General features: G+C 38.7%; 1 protein-coding gene across 4 annotated transcripts in view; it reads left to right on the top strand.

Annotated features, from left to right (window-relative positions):
• Positions 1 to 26734, top strand: part of RBMS3 (RNA binding motif single stranded interacting protein 3) — a 705062-nt gene that overhangs the window by 341261 nt on the left and 337067 nt on the right. For 3 of the 4 annotated variants that reach the window (XM_032683778.1, XM_032683761.1, XM_032683770.1), the window contains one exon: positions 16376 to 16545. In XM_032683778.1, coding sequence (XP_032539669.1) covers positions 16376 to 16545 — 170 coding nt within the window. The remainder of the gene's footprint in view (positions 1 to 16375; positions 16546 to 26734) is intronic. The other variant, XM_032683783.1, reaches the window with a different exon arrangement.

Here is a 26734-nt window from a genome sequence, read left to right as displayed (position 1 = left end):
TTCCTCCTTAGTATCTGTGGCAAGGGAGGTGGTTTTGTGTTTGTTTTCAATCCTGTCTTATTGGCATAAATTATTCTTATTAAACATCAAGGTCAGTTCACAAACTTGGGATGCTGGATGAAAACTGCTAATCAACAGGTCTGTTTTTTAAAGATGTCTTTAAATTGGGACTCAAGTTTAAACTGTCAGAAATATTATTGTAATCAAGTGAGTAGCAGATAAATGCTATTTTAGCAAGTAGGCTGCTAGCCTGTGGAACTGCCCTCTGCCAGGGTGTCTTCAAGTAAAATGCTGTGGCTAATTTTAAAAAAACTCAAAACGTTTTAGGACCAAAATAGTGATGTTTGTAATTAGGGATACTAGAATAGAAGCAGTGAGAACCCCGAGAATTTAAAAAAAAAAAAAAAGGCAGCTCAGCCTCTCCTTATCTCAGATCTGCCGAATGGTTGTGGCTCCAGCACATCCTGGATGCTGCCTTGGGAATTAGTGGTTAAGCCAGAGCCTTGCTTCAGGGAGAAGCTATCCCTTCTCCTCAGCCACAGGCACACTACTGCAGGAAGAAGACTACATGAGGTAGTCAAATGAGCTGAGCTAGAACTGAGCCAGTGAGGTGATGATAAGCTATAGAAGCAGGTTGTCAGAGCACTGTATAAGTTGAATCACATTAGCTGTATGCTTTCCTGTTGTATGTATGCCATGTAGTGTTATGTAATACTGTGATATATGTCTGGGGTTTTGTATATGTGCAAAGGACTATTTCTGCTACCATTATGCAGGAGAAATAGAGGTCCTAAATGAGTAGGTAATTTGGCTATGCTTTCTTTTTGTGTGCAGACTGTGATGCAACTTCAGCAGATTTAATTCTACTCTCCATTATGTTTGAATTCCCAAATTTACTTCAATATGCCCAGTTTTATGTGGATCCTCAGACAAGGTTTTGAAAAAGAAGAGTTGTGGCTTCTTTGTATGGCTCTAAAAGCCTGTACAACACTGTTTAGGAAAAAAAACAAAGGGGGAAATATGCCTGATGGTTTATCTTCCAAGTCCTGCCATCCAACCTGCAATCAACTGTACTTCAGTAGAGCAGGAGAGAGAGATGTGGCCTGCAAAGGAGTTTGTGATACTCCTGGGTGAAATGTACAACAGTTATCAAGGAGATGAATCCACTGAAAGGTTTGTGTTTATGCAGAAGGCTGCTGAAGACATCTGATAACATAGTGGTGCCTAATAAAACAATTTGTCTCTAACATAGGCATGAAGTAGTTGGATTCAGGCCAGAAATGGTTCTGAAGAAGCACGTTTAGAGGTAGTCATCTTTTAAACTATGCAAAAAGCAAATTATAATGCTAGTAACAGATGACATAGCATGAGAAGCTGCTTGTATAAGTGTCCTTTACTGCTAAACTGTTATGGATATGCAAGTATTCCGATTTTAGGAACATATTGTATTTCCCTATTTATGTTTGTTTCCTATCATGTGATGAGGTGCAAGGGAAGGTGTTGCTTGCTAATTTTAGCCTTGCAGACTGTCACTGCAGAAACCTGACAGTTAACGCTTCTGGAGGATAGTGCTTTAAGGAAAACCAGGCTATGCTGTGTGTCATTGTTCTCGATGGCATTCACAGTGGGGAGCGGTGGAGGGGGATATTTCAAAGTCTTGTTTTCCTGGCCTGTGTTAATGTACTAGTAGCTTACTGCAGAAGAATTACTGTAGACCGTAAAAAGCATTAATGAGAAAAGAAAAGCTGTTATTTTGTGAATAAATGTAAGATATGGAGACTGAGGAATGCAATGAAAGCATATATGTAATTCCATAGCCATTGCTGTATTTTTCAGAGCTATGGTACTGAGTTGCAGGCATCACTCTACACATTGACTCTCACCTATGTTTTCCCATTTCACCATCAGAGCCTGAACAAATCCTGTATTTGCAGCTGCTCTGAGGCATCTTTATGCAGCTGATAATGTTTAGAAGGGGGAAGGGAGGGAAAGGTTAGAGGATATCAGGAGGACACCTGTGGCTTGAAAGCCCTCAGTATACAGCCTGCAAAGGAACTTTTAAATTGTGTCATCCTTGCCAGACCAGTGGATTGTCAAAGGTCTGCTGACTACAGAGGCTCTTCCAGATGTCTTGGGAGCAGGGCAAGGTCTCGAATGTGGGGAGCCTGAGAGGGGGCAGGGAAACCTGGGCTCTGTTTGGCAGCAGAAAGCTATGGCGTGATCCCTCCCAGAGGTGCCATGTTGGTGCATGTATTTCCTCCTCTGCAGCAGCATTTCTTCTGTTAGGGGTGGTGGGATGAGGGAATTGCAATGATGAATGGATGTCAATGAAATATATAATAGCCTGATAACAGGTTGTTTCTATCATCGCAAGACTTTTTGCCCTGTAAGAACTAGAATAAGCCCAGGGTTCAAGAAAGCAAATTTAGCGATAAGCCATTGCAAACAAAACATTAGCATATGAGGCATAACACAGATATTTAACACCAGTAAAGAATATCAATATATTTTTAGTCTAGGATTCCATTTTTCTTTTTCGGAGAAATCCCTAAGAAGAAACATTTTTAATATAGACATTTGTTTTTAAAAGTGCATTAAAAACATCCAGCACTTTTAATAATATGACTCTGTATTTCAGCAAATGCATCACTATGTCAACAGTGTTTCTGTTGACTTGCAAAAGATGTGATAGCAATCCCCCTGACTGTGTGGGTAACACCCCCTCATATTTTTGAGGATTGTCCATGTAAGACATGGGATACAGAGTTTCACATAAAATGTTCTGAATGGTAGAAAGAAGGTGGAAAAAGAACTACTGCAAAATTTTTCTTGTAAAAAAAGAGTGAGGGCAAGCAGCACCAATTAAATTTTTTTGGTGGCAGATTTAAAATACACAGATTTTTTTTTTTTTCTTGAGTATAAAATTTAGTTCTAAAACTGGTTCCCACAAAGAGGTTTTTAGAGGACTAAGTCTAATGGGTCAAATCACAGAAGACATAGACCCTTCAGGATGTGTTAGGATGACAGTCTGTGTACAGCCTCTGGTTGGGAAGTTGCAAAGTGAAAGGTGTTCTGTGGATATTTACTCTCTGTTTGCATTTCTTATGCCATTTCCCAAGACGGTCCCACCTGTTATTAGTAACACCCAAATATAAATTTCTCTGCTAGGTGGGCTTTTTGTTTTCCCAAATGGGTTTTTTCTTACAGAAAGTAACTCTCAGCTTCTGTTATCAGAAGCTGATAATTCTGTTAGAGGAAGTTAAGTTTATATAGTCAAGGAGTCAGAAGTTAGGAAATGCTGGAGTTCTTTGTGAGCCTGTGGAGCCTGAATTTGGATCTTGTGTGAGTAGTCATTACCACGTGGTCATTTTCTTTGTTGGATACATTGTGCTTTCCACAAGACCCCAGCGTTTGCTGCATTTAGTGATAGTTTGGTTCTCTGTGTTGTAAGTAGGATGCAATCCTGCAGCTGTTCTCAGACCCACCTGGGAGACCTGCAGTATTTGTGCTGCTGTCTTTCAGTGTACCACTGCAGTTATTTTTCAGGTTTTCTTGGACAAATTCCCCGAAACTGAGGCTTAAGTTGTAGTTAACACTTTAGATGTGTTGTGTGTGAGACTTTATGTCCAAAATTGAGCCTAGATACTCTGAGTACCTGGACTGAGTACACTGCCCATTGGGACCTATGCCTTGATATGACTGGGGGAGTCAGATTATCTTCACTGTTTTAAGAAGATGATAAAGTCAATTTGTTGTAACTATGGGTACATTTAATTTAAAATCTGACCTTTGATTTTCTGATGGCAACTAGCAGTGTCATTAATTGTCTCAGAGATTTTTAAAGACCTGGCAGTTTATTTAATTTCAAATGACTGAGAACCAGACTTTCTTTAAAATTAGAGAGTGTTTTCTTAGACTACACCATAGATCTTCAAAGAAGCTGAGGAATAGGATTTTCACTATTTCTAATTCCTTTAATCCAGGGATATTGTAGTAATGCAAATACTACTGCTAATGCAAATACTACTGCTCTTGAAATCTGTGTGGAACATTGTTGTTTAATAATGACTTTAGCAAATAAACTAAACTTGAGGTCAAAGCGCATACCAAAGGAGTAAAGTTCAGATGTCTCAGTTTTAATAAATCCTTTGTTGTGCAGTTGAATTTGATTATAGGATGCACCTGCACAAAGTGCTTAGTAGTCATTTGTTCTGTAAGTAAACTTGGAGGGTTTTTAACTTACATAATGCCTGAGGTGAAGGAGTTTTATGCTGAGTAGTTCTTTTGTATAGCATTGGATGTATTGACAAACATATTTTCAGCCATCCCTTACCTCTAGTCAGTCCATTGCTCCGCCTACCTTGGTGTTACCTATGCGCTCCCTCCTGTTGTCCAGCTGTTGGTGACCCTGCTGCGTTGTAAGCCTTGCTAAAGTCAAGGTAAGCAACATCCACTACTATTCCCTGATCTGTAGAGCTGGTTGTCTCAACACAGAAGGTGAGCAAGTTGACCAAGTCTTGTTTGCCCTTGCTCATCCGTGCTGGTTGCACTTGGCAACCTCGTCCCTCGTGAACTTAGACACAGTGCCTGTGAGACTTTTCTCTTTAGTTTTGCCAGGCTGTGGCCAGCCTGCTTACCCCCAGATCTTCCCTTTTCTGAAGATAGGTGTAATGTTTGCCTTTTTTCCAGTCATCAGGAATATCCTGATGGCCTCCAGTTGCCATGGCCTTTCAGAGACAACAGAGAACAGCCTCTGGGTGACGCCAGCTGTCTCCCTTGCAGTTGGTGTTCGGTAACCTCTGACTGGCTTCCTGAAGTAGTTTCTAACGTAATGCTTCTCTTCTTGGGCAGCAGTTCTCACCCCAGGCCCAACTACTAGTGGAGACAACTGAGAGACTTGTCAGCAGCCCTTGCCAGTGGAGACTGAGGCAAAGAAAGCACTGGGTGCCTCCATCTGTCCCTTATCACTCATCCCCTGCGCTATTTAGCCGTGGACAAATGTATTCCTTAGTCTTTCTTTTGCTGCCAATGTGCCCATAGACAATCTTATTGCCCTGATATTCCTAACCAGTTTCTGCTCTAGCTGGTAACACAGTGTGTTACTATACAATCTGATTATTATTTTGTTAGAAGTATTGCAGTTGTCACTCTTCCTCATCCTGGGTTGTGTTTATTTTAATGCAAATTATTTTTCATTTTAGACTTCAAGTCCTTTTTTTTGCACAACATTTTGTGCATGTGCATCTGTAACAGTGGTATTAAATGGTATTAAGACTTTAAGATATTTATATATATATGATTTGAAATATAAACCTTATTGTTACAATCCGTCATTCTTCAAGCTACTATTATAAACCTTGGTACAACATTATTAAGAAAATGTATTAAGGAGATTTTCTTTCTTCCCTTGCTTATCCTGATTTAACATTTGAAATTACTTCAAATACATATTCTTTCCAGAGAAGAAAATGGCAACTTAAAAAATAAATCATGCATTAATGACGAATATTAAAAGGACAAAAAGCCAGAAAGCTAACAGAAAAGATTGCAGGCAATGTTGCAGTGTAGAAGAAAATTTAAGCTTTTGTTTATCAAGAAATATGTAATTTGGATGAAAAACGTATTAAGTAGAGATGGATGTGTTAGAACCTCTCTTCTATTTTTTTTTTTTAAACTTTCTGGTTTGTTTCAGGAATTTAGTGTATGTACCCTGTTGCTCTGAATTCCTATTGCTTGCCACAGGAGTACCTCATTATCCCAATTAGTGGTCTGTTACATTTTACACGGATCCATAACAAAGCAACTGAGTCCCCACATTGCAAGGCTCTTCACCTCTGAGCACAGAAGTTCAGGTTCTTTGTATTGTTATGCACAGTATGGAAAAAGCACATGTCAGAGGGCCTAAAATGGTTTAGGCAATCCATCTTCAGCTGAATCTGTGTATGTTAGCAAGATACTTGGCTCACCATGCCACAACTTTTAGCAGAAACTAATGATGATTTTAGGGAACTGAGAAAAGAAAGTTGTTATAATGAAATTAAATTTCTGTACTGCTTATGAGACATTCTAAGCATATCAGAAAAAAGTGAGGGGGTTACTTTTACCAAACCAAAAGTTAGATTTGTTTGGATATTTTAACTGAGTCAACATTTCTGAGTGCATGAGTCAAATGACATTTGAGACTTTGGACAAGCACAGTAGCACAATCTGTTGTTGAAGAAATGGGAAGAAACTGAGAACTTATACCACAGTAAATTTAGACCTTTTCAATTTCCCCCTCTCCCACTCTGAGAAGTGCTTAAAAGCAGAGGTGGTGGAAACATGGAAGAAACAAGTAGAAATTAGACTGGAAATGACTTGCTGAATAATACTGAATTGCAGTGTAAAAAATGACAAGTCTTTTGTGTATCCAACCAGAAGGTCAAGTTTGTACATATTCAGATTCAATGACTTTTTAGCAAAATGAACATTCTAAAGTTGTTTTTATTTTTCAAAGAAAAGTTCATGGGTTTTATTTGCCTTCTAGCAAAAACAGATGTCAGAATCTCACTAGCTGCAGAGAAATAGTTGTCTTCTTACAGCGGCTTTAAGTATTACATAATTTAGGAGGAGACTTCCATAATTCAATTGTTCTGTGGTCCCAGGACTGCAACAAAGTGTGTGCTGAGCAGTAACTGCTGTGGCATCAACTTAGACAGGTGGTCAAATCCGCTTGTGGGTGGGCTGATCAGTTGCCTCAGTCTGCATTTGGTGTGAATATAGGGTGTATCTTGAGAGTTTAGTGCTCAGGCTTCAAGTTAGCTTAAGGTAAGTATGATTTCCTTGTAAGAATATGAATGGAAACAAAAATATGGAAATATTGTATTTCATAGGTCCAAAAAGACATAAGTGTCAGGGTTTTGTACTCAGTGCGTGTTTAAGTAAATTCATTCTCAAAACCAATGTAATTTACAGAAAATTGAATTTTAAGGGAAAAAAATAGAAATGCCTGTAAATAAATCAGTGGTTTTTCTGAAAATTCCAAAGATAGGATAAAGAAGTTCTCTATTTTTGCATTAATTATTCCATTTATTTAGTAAATTTTACCTCCAGTGGATTTGATTGTTGTTGTAAAGAAATTTTAAATGTAAGTTATATAAGATGCTTGTTAAATCAAAGAAAATTAAACAGCATTTCCCATACTACGTCTTAAGTCTGCCATGTGTAATCTAGAGAAAATGGAGATTTGATATGGCACCGGAGTCTGCAGTAACAAAGTGGAGAGTGTTTATTCATCTTCCTTAGCATATGATTTAAAGCACTTACTGAAACTAGCTGAAAGTGTGCTTAAATCTCAAAATGCTTCATGATGTATCTCACATTCCCATGTACATAACATTTTGTGTGCTCCTAGGATGTCAGTAATGTGATGCTCAAATCTGCTTTTGACCTGAAGAAGGTCTAGAATTCACCTCATCAACATTAAGCTAGCACAGTCCTATTCCTTCACTTCAATCTAAGTGGGCCTGAAGAGTGTCCTGACTCATGTATAATGGTGATTTCATTATGAAGTTCACTCTCTTACACAGACAACTTGTTTTAAGAATGTAGAAGAGTACCTAGAATGGGACAGAGAGATTCTTAACGTGGGGTTTCAGCCCCAGCTACCAGTGGTGAGCCCTATATGTGGCCACCCTAGCTTCCCTGCCTCTCTTACCCTTTTTTTTTTGGTGTGGTATTCAGGGTTGTCAGAAGAGTGAAGGTGCCCAGCACCACCTTAGCCAACTATGTCTATAGACTGAAACCTTAATCCTAACCACTACCATTAGATTCTTATCCCCACCAGTTTACTGTTGGAAGGCTTTCTAGCTGTCCTTTAAATGACATTGCATACATTGGTCTCATGAGGCTGGTTGTCTCCTCTTCTTCCTAAGTGAGGAATTAGGTAGAAACTGTTATGACTTACGTGAACAATTTTTTTAAAAACTGTTTGCTATGATAACTTACTGGATGAGTTTGCATTGGAAGCAAAACTGTGGTGAGGTTTGTGATGGCTCATATCTTCTGTGGGCACCCACTGGCCCCCAGCCTAGGACCGGTGTGTTACTGTAGCTCAAGGGGTCTCAAAGAAAACATGATCTCTGGTGGTTATGAAATGTCCTGGTTCTGTCCTGATGATGTCAAGTTGTTGACTTTGGGAAAAACCTTTCCCAAACTGCGTTCTGTGGATTCCTTTGGCCGCAGGACAGGAGGCACAACTCATCTTTATATAGCACTGGGTGGAGGAGGCAGAGCTTCCTCATACATATCTACAGAAGATTGTTGTGGTAACATGGGGAGATGATGAGGGACATTCCTGGGGAGCTCTGCCACCCCTTATTCCTCCATTACACCAATGCTTATGGCAACAGTGGCAGGTTTCCTGCTTAATTATTCCATAAGAAAGACAAACTGAGGAAATTTGGGTTGGATTTTGAAAAATCTTTTTGGTGGGGCTTTCTTTCTGCAAAATGAAAACACATCTGCTTCTGATCTCTGCTCACCAAATTCTCAAGTGGAGAGGAAAGAGATGATATCGATGTTTTGGTTTTGTTTTGTGCTCTAAGTTCGGCTTTATGTGGTGGGGGTTTTATTATGGGCAGGTCCTCTAACCAGTGTTGATACTGTGGTATGTGTGGACTGTGTGCAGAAAAGCAATACAATGAAGCACGTGCCTCCTGCATCTCATTTCCAAGATGTTTTTAGTCTGCCACATGTAAACAAACACCCAGAGAGTAAATTTAGTTTCTCAGAACCAAAAATGTGTTTGTTTCTGCAAGCATTTGGAAAGTTAAGTATCAGCATTTTGATCTGCATTTTTATTCTTAACCTCCAAACGTACCGACAACTCATTATTGTAGCCCCAGAACTGGATATGTGAAAATGTAAGCACAAACAATAATTTCTGCTAGAATTTATTATTTTTCCCTCCTTTTTTTTCAGTGCAAAGGTGTATCACAAGCAGTAATTGCTGTCATATTTTGATCTGTGCTCTAAAATGTTCTTATTAGATGAATTGTAATGTTTTATTGTCCAGATTGCCCAGATTTAGTATTTTAAAGATCTAGATTCTGTTCACATTTAGTCTCAGTACATCAATAAAATATGCATGGATTGGATAATGAAGCAATAACACTAATTTATGTCGAAGAATATAGGCTATTGTTTATGGATTTGCCAAAGTGCCAAAATACGTTATCTATAGAAAGAATTCTTCTCCCTTACTGAGAAATAAATAATGCCTCAGGAATAGTCCGTCATGGGAGCCTCCTGCCATGAAATAAATGGGAGAAGACTAGGCTGTGAAGGTTATTTTCTGCTCTGGAAAATATGTATTTGGTGACATAGCTCTTATTGCTAGTCTTTGGCTTTTTAGTGTTAAGGACTATATTTTACCCTCCTATCTGGACCTGAGAAGCCCTAAATTCAGGGAAGTTACCATATCTTAGTCCAGAGCTACTGGTGGTCTATGGATAAACAGAAAATTGCTTATGAGGGCTGAGGAGTTCTATCTTTGATATAGCGACATGTAGGGAGGAGAGGTTGAAGAGCTGGAGTGTTGGCAGCTTACATCTATTTTGTGACCATAAGTCATGGAGGCAGCAATGACCGGGGTATTCTCTATCTGCAAATGATACTCTGCATCTCTGTGCTGTTCCCTTGTATTGGACTGTTTTTTGTTGGGGCTAGTTCATCCTCAGATGAGAGGATTGTCAATCTCTCTTAATGTTTTATACTTTAATCGACTTTATTACTTAAACTTCATCACACTTCGAAATAAGCTGCTTTTCACCTGACCAATTTGCTTTAGAAATTTCTCATTGATAATGATGGGATTATGCAGTGATGTATGGATTAACATATTTCAGTCTGTCCTAATGTAAATAGAAGATCAGTGAGAAGATTGTCAGGCTTCTAGTGCAGGTGACCCTGGCTAACGATTGCTAAACTCTCAGTGCTCTTGAGGATAGCCAGAAGAGTGAGTTGCTGTTGCTTTTTGTATCTTTGCTTGGTTGTTTTTAATGAAGAAAAGTTATAAAATGAGACCTACTGGCAGGTCTGTAAGTGTTCTAAGTGTTTATAAGATCCTAAAATCTGGGCAGTCATGACTTGGAAGAGAAGTATTTTGGAGCAGAGAAAATTCAGCCAAAGTGTACCTAAGCTTATGCTCTGTGATTGTGCTCTATGATCTCTAGTGCTTTGTGCTGGGTTCAAGGGAATTGTAAGGAGTATTTAGCCTACTAATTTCAACAGCTTTGTCTGTGAAACAAAGATCTCAAAGTATCTTACTGACTCATCAAATCCCATTGTTAATCTGACTGTTGGATGACTATTGTGCCTGTAGGAGGACCAGGTTGGGCTTTTGCTTCATAATTGCCATTTTCCCCAAGTGACTTTTTTTTTTCCGTGTGAAAAGAAAGAAAGGGTAAACAAAACAAAGTTACACCTTTTTCCTATGTACTAAAGATATAATGTCTAATAGAGTAAGTTCAATGTGTACGAGAAGTAAGATCGCAACACCACCACAGAATGCATAATTCTGTTTTTAAATAAAAATATTATTAATGCCAACTAATTGGATTGGTATTTATTTTTTAAAATTGTTTCATTCATTCAGTTTAGATAAAGAATAGCAAAATCACTGTATACAGAAAAGATTTTTATCTGCAAAAGAATTAGTTATAGTTCTAGTTATTAAATTAGACTTTAATAATATTTTTCCCATCTTTAAGTAATATTGCAATCCTTAATAGTGTCTTTCATCCAGTAATCACAGAGCATTATATATGCCTTAAAAAGGTAAAGAAGAATCATTACAGATTAGTAAACTGAGATGTAAGGAATCTAAATGACTTGCTTGGGGTAGCACAGTGATTTTGCAGTACAAAGAGTGTAACCTGGCGGCTCTGACTCACTGGGCTTCTTGTATCCAGCAAATCACTTTTAAAGGCCTTGGAAGGGATTCAGAGAAATCAAAACCCTCTTGAGGTGTGTTCTGGTTTTCTTGATTGAAAGAACTGTGATGGAACAGACTTTGAACCTTATTGTCTGTCTTCATCTTCTGAGTTTACTTACGTTTTCACATGTCATTCCTTTACAAATAGAAAATGTTGCCAAGCTGTGGGTTGTTGCTTCTACAGAAACAGTCTAGGAAGCTTTGGTACTGTGCAGAGGGGTTAGAAAATATGTGCACTTTTACATCTGTTTATTTTCTGCTGGATGCCTAGGGAAAGACCTGACTATCTGGGGAAGCATTCAAAAGAAGCTCTGTCTTCCCAGCCTTCGTTGGCCAGATGGGAGATAGACAATAGTCATGGCTGGATTCTGCAAGACCAGGGAATGCCCTACAAACTCAGGAAGAAAATTATGATTCGAGCTCCCTTGACTGCAGCCTTTCGAAAATACATGAGGTTTTTGTGTTGCCCATTTCAATGTTCATCTTTTATTCACTTTTCTATTCCACCTGTCTATGGATGAGAAATACAGCTTACCTTCTGGTGCTGTTTCTCACCAAGGAAGCAAACTAAAGGCAGAAGAGTTGTGACTTTTATCTAGTTCTTTTTATTATATTTTCCCTACCACTCTGTTTTCTCTTCTACTGTGATGACTGCCTTTTGCTTAATACAGGATTTTCTATTCAGTCAGCTCCAAAATCCCATCAACAGGCTGAAAGTTGGTGGCATCCTCTCATTGTTTGTATAATTGGCCAGTAAGAACCCTCCAGGTCACAAAAATTACATCTTTGTACAGTTGAGGTGTAGAGAGAACAGTGTTTTGCTAATGTGAGCTGTAAACTGATATTTGCACAATTTATTTGTATTTACTTTGTCTTTGTATTTACTTTCTCCATCAGGAGCTAAGGGAATTGGGTAGCAATTGGGCACTAAGCAAGATGAATCTAGCAGCTGGAAAACACTCCGTTCAGAGTGAAATGGATAGTGTGTGTTCACAATTGCTTGAATAACACATGTTTCAATGCAGGACTGTGTATCGTATTAATTTTTTAATATAAAATATGCACTATGATAGGAAAAGTCAGCATATCAGTGTTAATGGGGAATCTTTCCAAGACCTTCCTTTTGAGTGGATAAAAGAGTACAAATTTGGGATAGCCAAAGGTGACTACAAACAAATTGGCTGGTCCATTAGCATAGCTGTCCAGCTGCATCCTAGGCTCAGAGGCTACTCCAAAACCACAAGCCCAGCCACCTCAGAAGCCTGCCAAGGAGCCAGCTGCTGCTAATAAAGCAGACTCTACAACTTGGCATCTAGGACCTGTGATTCCCGTCCAAAAGGAATTGTATGTGAAAGATATTTGAAATTTGTCTTTTAAAGTAGTGTTTTGCTTTGAAAGAAAAATGCTTTAGCCTAAACTTGCAACAAGTGAAAAACTACAAAAGAGTAGTTGGTTGCCATGGGAAGATAAATACTGTTCTTGTGTAAGGAGGTTGGATATTGGGAGGAGGAGCATTGTTCGTTTAGTATCCAAGAGGATTCTGGTTCAGCATTTCTGGACTATTTAGTTAGAAAGACCAAGGTATCTCATTATTCGTTCACTTCCACGGGACACTTAGTTTCAGAGGGCTGAACTGCAGGGTTTAAGCACAAGGGTGTGTTCCTGAGACTGGATAAGAATTAAGCACATTATTTTCTCACTTTTAAATAATGTAAAAGAAGAAATTTCATTCATTTTTCAAAGGTGAAAACAAATCCTATTTAGCCATCCATGCTACATTAATAAGCTGCTTGGAATGATCTACAAACCAGTTCACTCCCCACACGTTCCCCACTGAATAATGAAGCATGAGAATTGAAAAATTAGTTGGTTGTATTGGTTATTTGAAAAATTAATGGCAAAACCAGCTCTGAATTCCAGCTTCCTTTTGAAGTGAAACACATAGATTTTGCCTAATACTTTTTTTTCTAGATCTGCAGGTCCTGTGCTTGATTGTGCTGGCAAAACCTCTTTCCCAGATTTCTACAGCTGGTATTGGGGTGTTTTGAGCCAGTCTTGACAGCGGTGCTCCTTATGGTCTTGTGGTAGAGAAGTTAAGCGCTTTGCCCCCAGCCACGGAGAGGTCCAATGTCAGAACAAGGCACAAATTTCCTGCTGTCGTGTGCACAGGTGGCTCCCCAGGCAGTGCCCTGCTTCAGCATCATCCAGGATCCTGTAGCAAGTGGTCCATATCTGGGATCATCATCAGGTTGCCATTAATTTCTTTCACTCCAGTTATTATGTGGAGATTAACAAACCAGACCCTTTGCTCATTTGGAGGCAAAATGCATACTTCTGCCATCAGTCATACACTCATCAGCTCAGGAAACAAGAATCCAAAGCTTTCTTCTAACCTGAAGCTTTTAGTCTGGCAACTGACCAGAAGATGTCATCAACCTCAGTACAGGCAATTTTGTAATCTTTCTGCGGATGGTATTCTGGGGTATTGGATATGCATGGAAATTACTGTGGGCTGCTGTGGCTGAGATTTATTAGTGAAGAGGGTTTGGAGTATAGCAGGGTTTGCTGGGCTGAGAAGATCAGAATCCTCCAAACTGGAGTTGCAGCTGCCTCTCTGCCCATCCTTAAAGCGTCTCCCAGGATGCTCCTGTGAATCCAGGCATCCATGTGTACCTGTTGTCTGAGCAGCTCTTACTTGGAAGACAACCTGTCCTATGGCCTCATTCTCTCTGTATACTGAGGACTTTTTTTTTTAATAGCTGTGGCCTTAAAATTGGTGTAACTGTAATTCATGTTCACTTCTGCATCCCTTTTCAGCTGTTTGAGAGGGATAAAATGTCTTAAGTTTAAATTAGAATTAGGCTCCCAGTGCTCTCCTCTGTGTGAGGATAAAGATCTTATAATAGAATGAAAGTTGCTCTTTGTATTTCAAAGGTATATTTCCACTTTTTTTTTCTTGCTTATTAGGTTGATGTGAGAATAGGACATTTACTCATTATCCCTGGCTAAGACATATATAATAATATCGATTAATAATTAAAGTACATACAACTTTATTGGCTTATGGAAAAATCTTTCATTGCTTTACATCATTTGCGTCGATTCATTATGTATGGTAAACTTAGAGGTGTAGGGGAAAGCAGGAAGAGTGTCACATTGACCTTTATTTATTTATTTATATTAGCTTAGGAATGCTCAAAATATGCAAGATTACCATGGGATATTTCCTGAGCTCCTGATATATTAAATCCAAACGTATTATACAGTCATATCTACCTCTTCCATGGCCTTGCAGTGCACAGAGATTTAACTATGCTTCAGCCAGGATGTTTGAAGGTCTGGGTGCCTATGTATTTAATAGAGGTTACTATTGCCTGCAGTGCTATCCAGCTGGGCCATGGCTGTGGCATGGAGCTGATTTCCAGGATGTGTCTCCATCACTGGTACTCAGTTGAGGCAGTTCCCTGTGCTGGTACTCAGGACTGCTGCTTCAGCTCTCTATTTCTGGGAATGACATTGAAGCTCAGGTGGGTGGGGATTACCCAGTGATAAAGTGTGTGTGCAGGGAAATATGATCTGTATGCATTAAGTGCTTTTGCTTGTCAGCAAAACTATCTATGCAGAGACTTGGGGAAGGCAGCTCATTGTCCTTTCTCTTTTACTGTAGAAGAGAGTGAATGCCACTACTTGCTAGCATGATGATCACACTATTGAAGTGTTTTCTCCTTTTAATGGCTCCTACTTGAGTCACATTACAACCAGGTGAGATTGCAGAAGAATTCTGATGTCTTGACACTTGATGCTGTGTCCCCCTCTCATTGTTTAAATGGGAGAAACAAGGAAGGAGAAGGCAGCAGGAAAGGCATCACTGCAAGTGTGGTGTTTCATTTCATCAAAACCTCTGAGCTTCACCTGTCACTGATACTCCCCTTATGTTCTCCAACTTTTTTTTGGTTCTTCTAAATAATGGGACTTGTTTGAAAGAGTTTAGACCTACTAATTTAAAAATATCCAACTATCAAGACTGTGATTTTGTGTGTGCATAATTATAAACACTAAAATAGGGCCACTGAAATTAAAGGGGCAGTTGATTAGCATGATCAGAAATACTCACAGACTTAAATATTTTCTCTGTTCAAGGCCTAAATGCAGAATGAGCATATTAGGAGTCACTTAAGTGTTATTGCTACTATAATGAAAATTGCAGATGTTTTACCTTTATTAGTCCATTAGCATAGCACGGTTAACTTAGCATTGGCCCAACATTTACCTGCTGTTGTCACCACACATAAAGCAAGCAGAATATGCTGATCAACTTGTGGAAATGGGATTTCCCCCCTCTCAGCAGATGGTTACATTCCTAGAGCTCTGACTCCATTCCCTTGGCTGCCTGTCTAGGGCTTGGCCCTCAGCATCCCCCAGTTCCTATAAATTCACCGCTAGAGCTCAGTTTTTCTGCATAGGTCACAGTGGTGACAGGATAGCCTCCTACTTCCAACCATTCATCCATTCTCCTGGCAAGCACTCTGTACTGTGAATAAATACTCTGGTGGTCAGGGCACTGGGGGTGGTTGCAGCAACTAAAATTCCCTAATTTTGTCTCAGATCAGAGATGTTTAGGTAATTTTTATAGCATTTGTGTGCCTTTCTTCATAACGTGTATTTTACCAGGGAGCAGGGGGGAGGGGAGAGTGTTGTTCTCCCTGTGAGAAAACCTCCTTTTTTAAGAGGTATTTCTCAGTTGTTGAGTGTGGTTTGTGGTTGTTCAGAAGTGGGTAAGGTTTTCAGAGCAGAAGGTCTTAGCCTGATCGTGTTTTCCAAACCCTGTTTCTCTGTTGCGAAAGACATCTGTAACGGCAGAGTCTTTTCAGACTGCTTTGGATTTTTTTCTCTCTTAGCTAGACAGCTCTCTGCCACCTGACTGTTCATGTGCTGGGTGCTCCTCATGTTTAGAAAAGACTAAGTAGGCTTCTGGCATCAGCTTCTCTACCTATAGCTACATATTCTTATTTGTGTCTTAGAGTACTCTTAGAGCGAATTGTGTTTAACTTTTCTTTAATACAGGTTACTCCCTGAGTATCTGTCATTTCAGAGCTTTATTTTGTAATCTAGATAAAATAGGCTTATAATCTAGCTACTTTAATTCCCAATTAGAAAAAAAATAGTAAAATAATGCACTTCATAGCCATGGCTAAACCCAAAATGTAGGTCCTGTTTTGCATTTTGAAAGGCATTGCTGACTGGGAGTGGGTGCAGGTGCCTTAGGAGCGGGCAGGTGGAGGTGGTCAGGGAAGGTAGGCCAAGCGTAGCATAGTTCTGGAGTTACCAAGGTAAACCACATGTGTCTGTCATGCTTTTGCCTTTTACAGTAACAGCATTTTTGTTTTGATCTGTTTCCAGCAGTCCTATGCACCAGCTCCCCACCCCATGGCTCCTCCCAGCCCCAGCACAAACAGCAGCAACAACAGCAGCAACAACAGCAGCGGAGAGCAGTTGAGTAAAACCAACCTGTACATTCGAGGCCTTCCACCCGGCACCACTGACCAGGACCTTATCAAGCTGTGCCAGCCGTAAGTGCACTTAAAATACTCAGTGTTCTTTGGGTAGGAAGATGTCAAAGCTCGCCTTTCAGCTTACACTTATGTGTGGCCACAAAAAGACATCAGAAGCCTCCTACACTTGAAAGTTAAGTGTTATTCCTTTAGTTTGAATGGCTAATTAATGGCTGTTGAAAACCTTCAGGTAAAGAGTTTAGGGGAATAGGGAGGTGAGGGCCTTCACAGTGACTTCTGTTTATTCTAATCTGGTTGATTTCTTATGTTAACAGGAGAATCTGCATGACAGAAAAAACTCTCTAATGACAAATTTTATAGTTATAATGATCTGTGAATCATAACCTGATGCACAACAAAATATGGGTGTTCCTCCCCGAATCTATCACATTTTATGGTTGCCATGTCACATGTTGCTGGGCTCAAAGACTGAGAAGTATAAAACCCACTGACGGTGGTCTTGTAGCCGTCTAATGAACAGCTAACTAACTGCAGTTCCCCTGAAAAATAGTGATGTAGAAAGTAGCACCTTCTACCCTCCTGTTTATCTGAAGTCATATTTACAGATTGTCCTGATAAATATCAGTTTTACTGTGTTTTATTCCTGTTGAAACCAAAGAGACAGCAAAAAGTGCTCTGCTCCTCATGTATCATCAAAAGAACTACATCCTAAAACACTGCACCCTTCTATCCTTCACTCAACTGAATGTTGTGGGCAATATAGGTAAAAATGAGAACCTGATTGGATTTCCAAGGTCTTGATTAGTATTGATGTCATGTAGGATGGGACTAATCCGATTTGAAATTCCAACCAGAGATCACCTGGCTGGAGTTTAGGATAATACACTTTTTTGTGTTATAATAAGAGGAGGGAGATATTTGAAAAATAAAGATCCACCCTTGTATGATGCAGAACTGTGGTGTTTTTGGCGTAGAATCATCTGTTCCAAAAGACAACAGCATCTCTACTATTTGTCATTACAAATCAGGCTTTCAAATAGGGATCAATAGATGAAGTTTGGTAAAGCAAGGAACAGTCTGGGGCTGATCTACTGACTTGAATCCAAATGAGTGTTGTTTTGAAGCTTGTAATAGCAGTATCAATTTAATGGGTTGTTACAATTTTATATCATTCTGCCTTTCCTGATTTTGATCAAAAATCCTTAAAGACTTCTCTGAGTATGCTTTATGTGGACATGACTTGCCAGGAGTGGAGCTAGCAGCCCTACTGAAGTGATACCTGGATTTTAGTAAAATTATGGTAGCTTGAAACTCTTTTCCTCTGTGACTTTCTCCTGTAAAAGCTACTGCAGGTAGAACTGACTCACTGTTCACAGGAGTATAGAGTGCTGGTGATGTTTCATATTTCATGCAAGTTGAATTGTGAGTGTACCTGTCTGACATTTGTACAAACTACATTCATTGACACTTTCCACATGTGACAGTCACAGATAATACCAGTTCAAGGACCGGATCCTCAGTATGTATAAACTGATTGTAGTCTACTGACTTTCAAAAAGCCCTTTTACTATAATCTTCTTGCAGTCTGACTCTTCCCAAGTTCACACAAATGCTTTCAGCTGATCAGGACTGAACTAGTTATTCCTAAAGGAGCCTCACAACTTTGGTGCCTGGTGCTCAAGTCACGGTGTGAGGAGTGATACTTAAATCATGAAGTTCAGGGAGCACGTCCCTACCCCTTGTCTGCTTATGGGAAGTGCGCATCAAGTATCTGAGAGCTTCCTTTTGGCACTGTGGCAAAATTTTGAATGTGCTCCACTAAACTTAATCTGGTCTATGATTAGGGGACTTTGTCTTGCTATCATGAGATTCCTGTGTGAACAGATGCTCTTTAAGAAAAACGCTGACATTCGTTTTGCTGAATGTCAGCAAGGAGAAACAAGATAGTTCTTCTGTCCTTTTTTTCAGAATATTAAAAGAATTTATCAAAGCAGAAGCGAAGGGCAATATAGGGAAACTTAAATATCTGAAAATGCAAGAATTTGTCCTGGCAGCATGTAGATTCTGAGTAATGTTTTGCAAGACATTTTCTTTACCTTTGCATGTGGTTACACAGTAGAAGTGGATAAAGGTCCAAACCCCTTATCTTTCCCCCTGCCCCCTCCCAAAAAAACCCAAACCAAAACAAAGAAAAACCCCAAACCCTCCCTCTCCCCCCACTCTACCACTAAAACCAAAACTAGCAATCTGCTGCTATATGAACAAGACATAGATTTATCTGTTCAGAAAGATTGTCTTCTGTGAGTTCTCTCCTACCTTATGTGGCTGGGGGCTCACCATGTCTTAAAGATTTGTGAACAGGTATTCACAAACAAGCAGAAGGTGCTGTCTCTTAAGCTTCCTGCATAGAAGTATTAGCATAATTTGCTACAAGATGTGAAATGAAAACCGTACTTCTAATCCATAAATCATATTATTTTGCAGTACAAGCTTTTTGTGGAACTGTATTCACCAAAGCTAGCTGATGTCTAGCACATTGGTTCCCCTAGGCTAGCTGCCAGTGCCTAAAATGAGCCCCTCTGAACCCATTTCCTCTGCTCTAGCATGGGACAAGGCTGCCAGTAGTACAACTGTCACTTGTAATATCTGACATTTGGCAGGTCCGAGGAATAATCTTCTAAAGCCACAATATTTCTCTTTCAGAAGTACAGGAAATGCTGGAAATTCTTATGGTTACACACATTTATCATAGCCCATCCCATTTCCAGGTTTATTCTTGTAAGGAGGCCACCCTCTAAGTCACGTGTAAAGTTTTTAATTTAATTGCATTTTGCCAGGTGGGTTGTGGAAGAGAAACCCTTTAATCAGAATTGTTTGATAAAGTATAGGGCTCTTTTGGTGAATCCTGCCTGGTTTTCTGTCTTTCTGTTGTGTGTTTTTGTGTGGTGTGTGTTGCACACTAAATAGAAAACAGACTGGAATACCATTGATGCTTGAAGTGCAGAGTCCATTACACGTGATGTGAGACATTTCTGACAAATGTTCTGACACTATCAAACCTTTTATCAATTTGAGAGTAACCTTGTCACAGTAATCTGTCAAACTGTTCATATGACTAAAGGAAAACAAGTCATCATAGGCTGTACAGTAGCTGAGTAAATGAAAAAAAAAAATTGCTACTGGAAGATTTTTTTTTATGTGGTTCTGATCCTCAGTACTTGCTTTAACGTGTGTCCAGCAAAGTTTCATCAAACTCCCTTTTGCAGCAGAAAACTGCTAGGCTGCACTGTACCATTTGGGACTCTATGCAACAACTCAGTCAAAAGTTACATCTAAAAAGAATGAGTAAGGGTGTTTAGCAAGCAAGAATCTGTTGCTCTTTTATGTATGTGTTGTCTTTTGGATTTTCATAAACACTGAGTAAAGAAACTTCCAAAACCGGACCTTGGCCTCTCTTAACCCTTTCTGAAGTTTTTTTAAAAAGAGGCTTTACACTCCTCTGTGATCATATTGATCATCAGAACATATTAGTCTAAAATATAAATATTTAAATATTTCATGTAAATAATATTAAATATCACATAATTAGCTTTTTTTTTTCTCTGAAGTACGGAGTCTTTGCTGGTGCAGTGGTATGCACCATTATAAGTATATCTTCCCAGTCAAAATATACTTTTAATCAAAAGTGAAGATAGTCAACCTTTAAATGTAATATTATAGACAGAAAAAATTGCATATTGTGTCACTGTACTAGCAAAATATAAATTATTACCTTTGAAATGTTCTAATCTGTCACTCTAATTTTCATGCATTGTGTTATATTTCATCCAGAAGCATTCCAAGATTCTCTTCAAAACATACACAGATGGCTTAGTCCATTGTTAGTATACTGGACACATCCCATTCTTCCTAACTACATCTCGATGGAGATAGTTTGAAAGAATTCTCATGCACAGACTAAACATTTGAGCTTTATTACTTTGAAACATATTTAATTAAAAAAACTCACAGTCTGTCTCTCAAGATTTTGGTCTTTCTGTCTGTTCTTATGGTTTTGCACTGACGAAGATTTAGGCTCCAAATATTTTAAAAGGTAAAAATAAGTTTTGGAAAAGGGACGGGAAATTTGGGAAAAGAGATATAAAATATCTCTTCCCTTCCCCCAGTAATTTTTTCAGGAGAAAATTTAGCTTTAAATCCCCAACATTTGACTAAAAACCAAACCTTCTGCAATGCACAATTAATACACTGACATGTATTCAAAAGATAATCCCTGTCCATCTTGATTCAATCATTGTGACTTCATTGTGTTCCAGGGTAAAAGTAAAGGCCTTAATTAAAACAGCAACAGTAAAAATATCTAAACCTAAGGAGCAGCAAGTCTCTTTGTTGCTCAGGCTGACTCTTGAGGAAGACAAGATAGATAGAATCTCACAGATAAATGGTTTTCCAGGTATGGGAAATCCCTATTGAATAATGATTGCCATGAATGCTACTTTCTTTAAATAACCTCTAGATCCATATTTTTGTGCTGATTACTCAAGGTTTTGGGTTTGTTTTGGGTTAGTGGGGGTGGTCGTTTCATTGGTTTGGTTTTGGATTTTTTTGTGTGTGGTTTTTTTCTTTGTTCTTGTTGTTGTTTTTTGTTTGGGTTTTTTGGTTTTTGGTTTTTTTTTTGAAGGTATCTCAGTTGACTCCTTGGCAAGTTATCAAATGTGAGATTTTAGCCTCTCATTTGGTTCTGAATGTCCTTGGTTTTGTCTCGTGGAACATCTGAATAAATATTCAGGCTGCCACTGTTTAGATTCTATTAAAAGGCTAGTCCCAAGGATAATGTAACCAAGGTTATTAATTGAAAAGTCATACATTAATTTACTTAAATCCTAGACTATTTTTGAAATGAACTGTGTGCATTTCTTTGCCCCCACAGAAAAGACTGAGTTCATGGAAGTTTCAGAGCGGTTCAAGGTGACTTTCGGGACAGGTTTTCTTGTCAAAAGCTGCAACAACACAACACTTCTATTAGACCAAACCTTATTGCAAGTTCCTTATGGTCTTTCCTGCTACATATTAAGGCAACAAGAGCTGTATATTCCTGAATATTTTTATTTTCCTTCTATTTTGTGAAAATAACAAGTCTATGTTATATGAAAACTGATGAAATGAAGGTTTGGGAGAAGATTCCTTCCATTACTTTTTTTTTTTACCTTAAATTATTAATCAACAGTAATTACTATGAACTATAAATAAAATAAGGGTTAATCAAAATACAATCTCCAAAGTGAGCTCAAAATCAAAAAAACCAAAAGAATCCCTGTAGTAAATACATTGTTCCACAGTGAAGTCAGACAAAATTTATAGCCAGTATAAACTCATGTTCTCATCCTGACCCCAGTGAAAACAAACTCCAAACTATCTGAGACTTACGTAGCAGTAGTGTTAGGCCCTCTACTCCTGTATTTTTAAGAAATAATCTTTCAATACGTAAAAGAATTTACTGTGTTCTGTAGTCTTGTGTATATTAAAGCAAGATGCACTCTGGCTTCAATATTAATTCAAACAGAACCCAAACCTACGTCTCTTCTGTAATTTATATCAGTTGACACCATCACTGTGTGATATAGCAGGGACTGAGAGGGCGTGAAGGAGAGAGCGCTCGTTCAGTGGGATTAACTCATATAGGAACCGTGTGGAATCATACTGAATAGTTCCTGCTTAAAATCTTGATGGATATTTTGGTTGGGTGTATCCTAGTAATATGAGAACTGTGAATGGCTCTGAAATATGCTGAAGAGGTCAGTCTTCATGGGAACCAAAGAAATGCCCAGACTTGAGGGGAAAAAAACCAAAACACCAACTTTCCCTGCCTCCCCCCTGGATTTTCTTTGTTATTCCAACTAAAACCAGAAGTCTAAAGAAGGGTGTACTGTGAGGCCAAGCACAGCAAAGGTATCCTGTTGGACTAAACACTCTGATACAAAGCAAGGAGAGGACTGTATGAGCATGTTCCTCTTATTTGTGAATGTGTGTGTGTACAGACACATTTCAAAACACACTGATGAGTTGGCTTGGAGAAATCTATATCCTTATCAAGTTCTTCGTATCATGGACTTTTAGGAAAGGTTTATTAAGAGGAGCAGGAAAGAAAAAAGAAGATTAATACTTCTAAGTCAAAATGCCTTTGATCAGAAGCCAAATCGTGAAGGTTAAGGATGCACAAAGTAGGCATAAAAGCAGGAACCTGAAGTCATGGACATGATTTGTTAATTCTTTCATTGAAGACATGTTCATAGTGAGAATGCTTAATAATGCTATTAGAAACCTTGTGGAGTTGGTTTCTGAAATAAGTTGATTTGCAGTTTTGCACTCAGTTATATAAATATTGCATATTTGCAGTGTGTAAATATGGACATGGACGTACACAGGTTTTTTCTCCTTTACCTGATATTATTGAAAAATTATTCGTATATTAATTCCCATTGAAATAATCTCCAAATGTCTTCCAGTTTTAAAAACAAACGTCGAAGCTGCCCCGGTAGGCAGTGAACCAGTCCTCTTCTTACCTTGCCTCTTTCATCAGGGAAAACAAAACTCTAGGTCAGCAAATGCCCACAGGACTACAGGGAGCTCTGTCTGGGATGTTAACGTTCCCCATTGTCAGGAAGAAAGGCAGAAAAATAATCTATGTAAAGTAATAAATGAGCACCTGCACTCTTCTCTGTTTTGAATGTGCCTGTCTTTTCACTGGAGTGTGACAATGTGTCAGTGAGAGTTTCTCATCTCCTTTCAAGTTGGATGAACCTGATTTAATGGAAGATAGGGAAGGAGGCAGCATTCTCAGACACTTGTGCTAAAAACATTTCTACTGATGAATTTTAATTAAAGTCTTTGTGGGGAGAAAAAAAAGAGGGAAACCTCAAAACAAATAAAAGAACTCAGAAATATTGAGTCTTCTGTGTAACAGTGTGAAGGGCATGATCGTAACAGCAAGGTCATAACAGGAGAGGTGTTGAGATGGAAAGAGGGCAACACACTTAATGAGCTGCTTCTGACCTGTTCTGAGATGTGCGTGTTTCCCATCTTTCCTTGTACTCTTTCTTTCTCCGCTTCTCCAGCATATTTTCTGTGCAGCCATTCAACCCTGGCATCACCATCCATCCATGAGGCTATTGGTGTAACCATTTAAGAGTGAAAATGCTCATGGCCGAAAACTGTCCAGAGGACAGACAGGCTATGCACAATATATGTCTGTGAGACAAATACCTGTTTTTATAATGTGGTTGTTGCTCTGTGAAAGGACTCTCATGATGGTGGATCTCTCACCAGTCTGAATTTTCCAGCCCCTCAAGGCATCCTGTAAAATTCTGATGCTTGGTTTCTGCTTTACAGTGGCTGCTTGAACTCTCTTGGTTTGACAAAGGTTGCTTCACTGCTGTCCTTTGAGTCATTGTGGTGGGGGTTTTTTAGTGGAAATGAAAGTTCTGGTTATCTTTGTTTCCTCTGTTTTGAAGCTCATCCATGTGTTTTAGATTTGTCTGCATTTTTGGTATTTGTTCTCCTAAATTCCATGGTGTCAGGTTCAGTGCGTCTTTCTGATCTTATGTCCTTTGGGAATTGATGGTAGCAGTGGGGAAGCAGAACCAATAAACTGTGTGGTTTATACTCCTTAGGAGTCACCAGTTTTTGGGAGAAGACAGAGACACACTGTTCATGTTCTGACATTTGTGTAGCAGAAATGTTTCTCTAACTTTTTTCTTAAAGGTATGACGCAGATAGCGTTCTGCTCTGTTTGAGAAATACATTGTCCTAGAGCTCTGCTGAAAGGAAACAATATCAGCTATACTTCATCAACAGCCCCCCCCCCCCCAATAAGAATAACCTGGGCAGTGCTTCCAGCTAATGGCTAAAACCTTAGTGCATTCCTGCTATTTCTGTGCAAGGGGAAGTGGCAGGCCAACTTTGGTGGCAAAGCTATTGAATATTATCAGCACGAAAACAAAAATGTCATTGTGTTCAGCTGCTAGACTTTCTCATACCATTCCAAACAAGCATCGACAAGAGCTCTGGGCTATGCAGCATGCCATGTCCTTCATTCCAAGTATTTGGTAACTTCCCAGAATTATTTGTGTGACAAATGCTGCTGTTAGATTTCTGTTAAAACTGAAAAGACTTTAATTTTTAAAAATATGTTCACTAGAGAAGGAATTTCTTAGAATCTTTGCAACTGCGTCAGAGGTTTTTATATTTGTCTCGTTACAAACACAGACAGGAAAGATAGAATGTTTTCAGCCTAATTTTTAAAAGATGTTGATCTGACAGAGATCTCAAAAGGTCTTCTTTTTCTTTAGGCATGTATTTTCTGTGTCCCCATGAGCTCTAGGGAAAGTGGAATCCTCCAGAATCTGGTTCTCCTGCAAAGGACCTAACCACAGCTTTGGGTGCAACCCTAAATAAAACAATGAAAGTAATAGCAATGTGCAAATATAGGACTTACTCTGAAATAAGATGTCTGCCAACAGATACCCAACCTCATGTACGCTTCATGGAAGCACAGCAGTCTGTTCAAATAGCAGTTATTGCAGGATCACAGGCATGTTATTGCTTCAGTGTAATACAGGTAATAAGTGCAGCATTTATGGCTATTACTGCCCGGTGATCACATAAAAAAAAAAAAGAAAACAGACATACTTTCCGTACTTCAGCTTCCCAGTTCAACATTTCCATATGCTCCTGGGGTTATAATCCAATTATGAAGCTTCAATTATTTTCTGTAATTCACTGATTCAAGAAGAACATTAACTTTTTAGCTTCTTTACAGTAGGAACCTAATAATTAAAAGGAATAAAATAATTCACAGATTCATAGAATTTAAGATTCAGAAGAGACCAAGGGATCGTCCAATTATTTTCTGGTTGATTCAGATCCATAATTTTCCCTTATTTTTCTCCTGAACTGAATATAGCAATTATTTTAATGTAAAATATGTTCCAGAAAACCACCCATTCTGGAACTGAAGATATGAAAGCAATAGCAAACCATCCACTGTTGATAACAATTTGTTCCCGTTAACCACATTCCCTGCTCAGAATTCCTGACCCACTTTCAAGTCACCTTTCTGGTCTTGATTTTTATCTGTCATTTTTAGTGTAATCAGATGAAGGACCTTTCAGATGCTCCTTCTAGATGTACTTATGTGCTAAAATCAGTGATTTTTCAGTTTTTTTTTCTTTAAGAATACAAATAGTTGGAGCTGTTTAAGTCTCTGATTATAAGATGGTTTCTCCAGCCTTTGGATAATTTTATCAAGAACTGCAGGGATCATTTAAATGTTTTTAAAACTAATTATTTGAGGTTAGAAATCATTTCCTTTTCATATTTATGGACATTTGTTTTTATGTTTAGTTTAGGTAGCCATATCTGTGTCCTAAAGTGGGTGAAATATATTACTGAACATCTGTGTTTTAAGCAGGAGACAGGATACTCAAAAGCTGCTGTAGTGTCTTAGCAGGAGTGTAAGGTGGTGCAATATGCACTCTGTGGAGATCACAGAAACACTGGTACTGGCATTATGTCAGACGCAGAAGCTCATCTCTCGACCTTTGAGGTTTTGATTACTTTTAACTGTAAATCATGTGTCTGTCCATGCTCAGCTTTGAGTAACAAAACCCATAGAATTGGAAAACTGCAACACACTTGAAGCTGTATTTTTAAAAGTAAGGAATTTGGATCTCTGACATACCTAACTTAATTTTGTAGAACTTAATTTCTCTACTCACCTTTAATGTATCTTATCTCCTCTGCTTTACTTAAATCAACACCAAATTTAGGATTGTGAATTAAATAGAGTATGGCTGTGAAGTTTTTTAATGACTCTACAAGAATAATGCACAAATATTTCAATATAAAGTTTATTGAGTGCCTTATGAACTGCATAACAAATGAATTGCTGTCACATGTACAAACATACAACCGGTTTAAGGATTCATATAGGACAATCTCTTGACTCAGATAAAATGAACTCAAGGCAATTGCTTCTAAATGGAAAGGAAAACTGGCGGAACAAAATAGAGTATGACCATGTATTTGGTATTTAAATGAAAGCAGGGCACTATACTCATGCCATGATTTTACTCACTGCCTAACATAAGAATTGGACTAAAGATGTAATTGATTGCAGATCTTACAGATGTGGGAGACAGGCTGTAATGATACAGCTATTAAATGATAGCAGCACTTTGAGGACTTT

Source organism: Chiroxiphia lanceolata, chromosome 1 (assembly GCF_009829145.1).
Source record: "Chiroxiphia lanceolata isolate bChiLan1 chromosome 1, bChiLan1.pri, whole genome shotgun sequence".
Classification (NCBI taxonomy): Eukaryota; Metazoa; Chordata; class Aves; order Passeriformes; family Pipridae; genus Chiroxiphia; species Chiroxiphia lanceolata.
Note: the sequence above shows the minus strand (reverse complement) of the source record. Positions and strands in the feature narration are given on the sequence as shown.